Genomic DNA, 6,120 nt, shown 5'->3' on the forward strand with positions numbered 1-6,120 from the left:
GCTCTCGGCTGGTTTGGGAATTTCTCAAAGAGCAGGAGGTGGGAGCATCCATGCCCCTGTGCCCAGAGAAGCCGTAGACCATGCATAAACAATGAGCTGATGAATGCAGGGGAGAGAACTCATCAGAATATATTTGCTGAGCTATGTAAGAGGAATATTACAAACTCTAGATATATGAATTTTAAAATAAATATAAAGATGTTTTTCTTGCTGTTCTTTTGCATCCAGATATTGAAATCCCGCCCATATCTTAATGAGTCATCTTTGCAAGTACGGGGAGGCTGACTGTGTTACGTGTAAGCCGCCCTTTCCACATTTCCATGCTAAGCAAACTGTTTAGCTGTAGATTCATGTGTTCAGGATTCTTTGGAAACCCCCCCCAAATAAATAAATAAATAAATAACTATCCTGTTCTTAAACACTTCAGTCAACAAGCTCTGATGTGTGAGAGAGAGAAGCTTAAATATTACACTCCTGAGTTACTCCCAAATCTCTTTTTTTCTTCTTGCGGATTATTTTGTGTTTGTTGTGGCCAAACCAGCAGAGATTTTCATGCCTTAACTGTCTCTGAGTGACGTAAGTGGTTGTATCAGATCAGATTTTCATTGTCTGAATAAAGAAATGTTTGAAACTGAAGGTGTTTTTTTTTTTCCTTTCATATTTAAGGGTTTATATAGACCTTTAACACGCATGCATATACTACCTGCCCATAAATCAACAGCAGTTTAAGACTTTTAATAGGAGCTTTGTGTTTATTCAGCTGGTGGGAGGTTGTGGAGGGGCCTGGACGATGATCCTGTTACGTGTTTACAAAAGGTGTGTGTATGCATATGCATATGCGCTTGTGTGTGTCGATCTGTGGTTGGAAGTCGGCTCTTTATTTTATTTATTTTCTGACAGCGATGAGCTCAGCGTGTCTCTTCCTCAAACAGCACATATCAAGACGCGCTCACCTGACGCTCATTTGCACAAACACACGCAGGTGTGTGAAGCAGAAGTATCCCGGACCTGAGGCAGAGAGCGGGGAAGCATGGGTGAGTGCGCTTTGTGATAAATGAATAACTTGTTATCTTAAGAAGTAGCAAGTGCAAACTTTACTATGCCACACATTACGCAGGGTTAACAGCTGAAATTGGTTAGGACTGTTTTTCTCACCAATTAATCTGCTCAGTCTGTACTGCTGAAACGTGAGTGAGGACATATTTTGTTCTTTGACAGAAAAAATCCTGAGCCTGAAATCATTCATTAGTTATCAAAACGACTTTAAATCAAAATGAACATGACCTCATATGTTCTCAAGTAGCAAATGTGAATTCCTGTTAATCTCAAAGTACTTGAGCCCAGACTCAGTCACTTAAATGTGATTTGTAACATTTTGCTCAAACACTAGTAAATAAGTGTAATTTCTCTGCTTTGTTTTCCAACTGGGTTCAGAGTTTTAATAGGGATTATTAATGGGTTGGTAGTATTTTTTTTATTGTCAGCTAAGAAAATGTAACCATTCAACTTCTTGCTAGTGTGTTGAAGTAGGACAGGTGTTTTCAAATGTTGTGTAATGAGAGGCCACAGGTAATTGTGCGTTTGTATATTCATGTAGAATCTAGAATTCAACAAACTGTAGCTTCAAAAAAACCCTAACACAAATAACCACCTGTCTTTCTTTTTTGTTATGCGTGTAGTTGTGCATCTTATTTCCTTCACATTTTCTTCTCCATCTGATTTCTAGACGAGTCTGGAGGACTTCACTCAGATTCTGAACAAAACACTGAGGACAATCAAGCACGTTGTCAAAAACAATCAAAGGTATTAACCTATGTTTTTAAATGATGTGAAAAATTGCCTCTTGAAAGAGATCTGTTGGTTTTTAAATTCTTAGACTGTATCCGGGTAGAGTTTGTGTGACTCACAGCTCAAAATATTCTGCATCTGTCAGACAAAGGTTTGTTTCAGCCCTCAATTCCCTTAAGTCAGTGTCCTCTGATTGGCTGCTCCTGTAAACAACAGGTTTGAAAATGAAGGGGTGGGGCTTAACCGTAATAGGAATTTTCCTTCTGTATCTATGAAGCCTGAGTTCATTTCATCAGCGACTTTTCCATGCTCTTACAAACCATATTATCGTATGCGAGCTCAAGTTCAGTAACACAGGTAAGCAGAGTTTATCAATCCAGAAAAGGTGGGCCTTGTATTTTCTGTTGGGATTGACTCACTTTTAGGGCCAAATTCGGCTTCATTTTTAAGCCCTGGATGTTTAAGATAGGATAAGATAAAACTTTATTAATCCCTCGGGTGGGTTCCTCTAGGAAATTCGGTTTCCAACTAGTCAAAATATGGTCGCTTCTGGATCCTAACAAACATGGCAGCAGTCAAAATGTTAATACTGAGGCTATAAGTCCAGTTTAACAGGTTAAATGTTTTTTCTTTTCTACAATATTTGTGTAAATCTGGGGAATTGCCAGCATTGTTTCAGTGTTGTAGGAGGAGGACCTGCATGCATGTCCTTATCTCCTGCTGATTCTAGTCCAAAGTGAGCTGATGCAACCAAATTTCCCCTTGTGGGACAATTAAAGGATTATTCTATTCTATTCTAACTCCAGAGTCTATCTCGCTGCCCTGACTGCTACAACCACAAGGCACACTTCAGGTCTCGGTGGGGGGGCAGGAGTGAGTCCAGCTCATCTGACGAAGACTTTGGATCAGAGGTTAAGTCCGACTCAGAAGCAGAGTCCAGTTCCAGCAGCAGTTGCTTTACTGGGAACGTCGTAGAAGAGACACCAGTGAGGCCTGTGTGTGAAGACACTGCTGAACCTGATTCTGGAGGGCAGGATGGTGACAGGCGAGCGGAGACATCCGAGACTCCAGAGGATAAGGGAAAGATGAAGGGGATGCTCAAAAGACCTCGGCTAACCAAGTCTGTCAGTCTCCTGCCCCACCCTCGCCAAGTCACCTCCACCCTTCACCTCCAGGTGCTGCCCCAAAAACACAAGAATGACACCACCTACACCATCTGCCGACCAGAGAGAGGGGGAACCTTAGGAAGAAGAGACGATATCCCTCCCTCTGTACCATTCCCATGGCCGCGGCAGCCACCACATCTTCAGCCTGACTATATTCCTCCTCTCGTACGTCAGGGTCAATATATACCTCCACCTCTGCACACGTTTCCTATGTTATATGCACCTCTTCAGGCTCCAAATGCATCCTGCACACATCTGCAAACACTTACTGCACAACCATGCCAGTGTTATTACTGTATGTACTTTCCTCACACACACTGGAGTCATTACAGCAGTACACAGCTGCCCTGGTAATACAGTGCCCTGCAGTGTTGTATACAGCCCTTAAGCATGTGAAAAAACCAATAAAGAAATGTGAATATAAGGCATTAAATTAATGTTTTGTCATTGTAAACAATAATGCAATAATCCTGTCTGGGAGAGTGGTCCTCCCCTGCATGCATCACATGCATGCAATCGTAAAGGACAGTTTTGTTTGAATCCTGCGTGGAAACCTCATCTAGTAGGAGGGGCTTATAAACAAGAGAAAGTCACATAAGGACTGCTCGATCATCAAATTTGTATTTTTTTTTTTTTTTTATATTACAGTTTTAGTTAAATGTCATTTTGGGAAGTCTGTCCTTGAGTAAAGTATCCGTCAAAACGGCGACGAAACGAGTTACTTTTTATCAGTTGTAGGTGGGAGGCCTTTTCAAACACCAGGGTTCAGAAAGTACCAGCTTGTAACAAATTGTTCTGTCTTGAAATGAAAGTGTTTGTGATGATATATATATATATAGTAGTCTTGATAAATAACATCTCAGGTGGGAGCGCTTATATCTCTCTCCTCCCAACCTGTGTTGTACCTTGTCCAGTCGTGAGAGCAGTCCCTTCTTACAAATCAGAAGAAGACTGTTGCTAATAGTTTCTGTCGTCAATGCGGCTGTTGGGTATGAAAGATGCCTATAGACAACGTACGTCCCTCATCCTATTCATGCAACCCATTTCAAGAGCACCCTATTTTCATCTCTTGCCTACCAACGCCTTCTTGTTTCTGCCCCTTACTGGATATACTGGGACTCGAACTTAAGACTCTGGCTCTAAAGGCATGTAGTCCTACCACTACTCTATATCTATCTATATACACATTATTTGGGTTGGTGTGGTTACCAAAGGTTTTGTAATGTGTATGGTGTTTTGTGGGTGAGAGTGAGACTGAGGGTTTTTAGCATATTTGATTATTTTATTCTACATCTATCTTGGATATTTATTATTATTATTTTTACAGTGGATAATATCATCTAAAAATTTTGTTGTTTTTTTTTACTTTGGACCAAAACGAGTTGACTGATGGATACTGCATTGCTTAAATGGCTAAAAAGACCAAGATAAGATCGGCTCTTAGCGATCTGTCAGATGTTCTCATTTCTTTCCTTTTTCCTTAATGTATTCCATTATCCTCTCAAGTACTCACAGCAATTCTGGTAGAACATGTTACCCGTGATCTCACGTCATGCCCCGCACAGAGGAACTCGACTGTTACGAGGGTAAAATGCAGGTGCTTGTACGCTGCAGATAACACAACAGTCTTTTCTGTCTCACCTTCACAGAACAGCATTGGACGGTTTCCAAGTGCATGAAAAAACTAACAAGAGGCTCTTTGTATGATGCGTGTGTGGTTTGTTCCACCTACAGTAGCCACCAAGTTTCCAGATGTCTCCACTGGGACACACTGTTTCCACTATGGCTGCCAGCACACGCACAAACATGCACTGATGTCATTGATGGTAAAGGATGGCGTTTTTTCGGAGTTGGGGGTAGAACATGTAAATGCTGCAGATCTGCAGAGAGCCAAAGGGGAGGATGACTTTTCTTCATCCCCGTTCTTCCTTTTTTTTTTACTCTTAACTTCCCTCAGTACATACAAAATGATTTTATACGTGCTTCTATAATCAAACACCAAAACTATAACTTCACCACACATTAAATGTATTATTTAAACTCGTGCATTTTCCTCTTATATTTCACCATTTAAAAATTACACAAACTAATGAAATCTTTCACTGGTGGCAAAACTCTGTATGCAGCACAACGTTAGCATCTTATTAAGATTTTCTTTTCTTGGTTTCTAAATGAAAAGATGCAGACAGGTGACAAAATAAATGGAATAATTATTGCAGCAGCTTTATAAAATAAACATGTAACAGCAGAACAGCTTCAGTGCAGCTTGGCATCAATTCTGTGGAGGCATAAAGCACAACTCGTCGTTTTGTGTTTCGGTGACGGTTTAAAATAAAATTGGTCCAAAATCTCCCACGGGTGTTCTGCTGGGCTGAGATCTGGTGATTGTGAAGGTCACGGCAGATGATTCACACCGTTTTCATCCTCATCCTCGTTTCCCATGGATGTCATCCTGAAAGAGACGACTCCCATCAGGGCAAAAATATTTCATTACGGAATAAATGTGATCCCTCAGAGCAGCTTTGCATCGATTTGCAGCAAACCTTCACTCTAGAGCACCCAAACCAAATGTAGCGTAACAGATTCACCAGATATCCTCCCTGCAGGGGTCAAGGGGTTCAGGCTTTCCCTTTAAGTTGTCATCTACCTGTATACAAGCATTCTAAACTAATAAGGTGGCCATGATATACCTGCAAAACCTCAGTGCTAGTATTTTCCTCCACCATGCCTAAGCAGAGCACGGCTGCAGATTCCTACTCATGTTGCTAAATTGAGAAAAAGTCACGATGGAGGCCTGTTGTTGCCATCTTTGGTCACATGGTCTTTTTCCATCATAAAATCAATGCCATACTCTTATAACTTTCAAGCGTAACAGACCTCAAATAGCATTGATCTGGGGCTAAATGTGGCTTCTAGTGGTGAAGTGAAAGCTGTAAATTGAAGCATCTCAAGTGAACATGTGAGATCAGGCCAGGCACATCTGCACTCTATGAACAGAATAATATCATGAGATTGGAAATAATTGAGTAAATTTACTATTTCAGTAAATATCAGATGTTGTTTCGGAAAACACTGCACTGACTTGGCTGCTCTTCCCACCCCGTCATTTTCTCTCTAGCTCTTCACATCTGTCAATTAGTGATAATGGACCACATCGGCCAAGAGG

General features: G+C 41.0%; 1 protein-coding gene across 2 annotated transcripts; it reads left to right on the forward strand.

Annotated features, from left to right (window-relative positions):
- Positions 1-887: 887 nt before the first annotated feature.
- LOC120734962 lies at positions 888-3,387 on the forward strand. Of its 2 annotated transcripts, none has more exons than XM_040034092.1 (3): positions 888-1,034; positions 1,727-1,803; positions 2,595-3,387. In XM_040034092.1, the coding sequence occupies exons 1-3, from the start codon at positions 903-905 to the stop codon at positions 2,761-2,763; spliced, it is 378 nt and encodes a 125-aa protein (XP_039890026.1). In that variant the 5' UTR covers positions 888-902; the 3' UTR covers positions 2,764-3,387. The 2 variants fall into 2 exon arrangements, with proteins under 2 accessions (XP_039890026.1, XP_039890025.1); XM_040034091.1 differs by lacking the exon at positions 888-1,034 and adding an exon at positions 1,435-1,458.
- The last annotated feature ends 2,733 nt before the right edge of the window (positions 3,388-6,120 follow it).

The sequence above is a fragment of the Simochromis diagramma genome, unplaced genomic scaffold (genome assembly GCF_900408965.1).
Source record: "Simochromis diagramma unplaced genomic scaffold, fSimDia1.1 OVJJ01000176.1, whole genome shotgun sequence".
Taxonomy (NCBI): Eukaryota; Metazoa; Chordata; class Actinopteri; order Cichliformes; family Cichlidae; genus Simochromis; species Simochromis diagramma.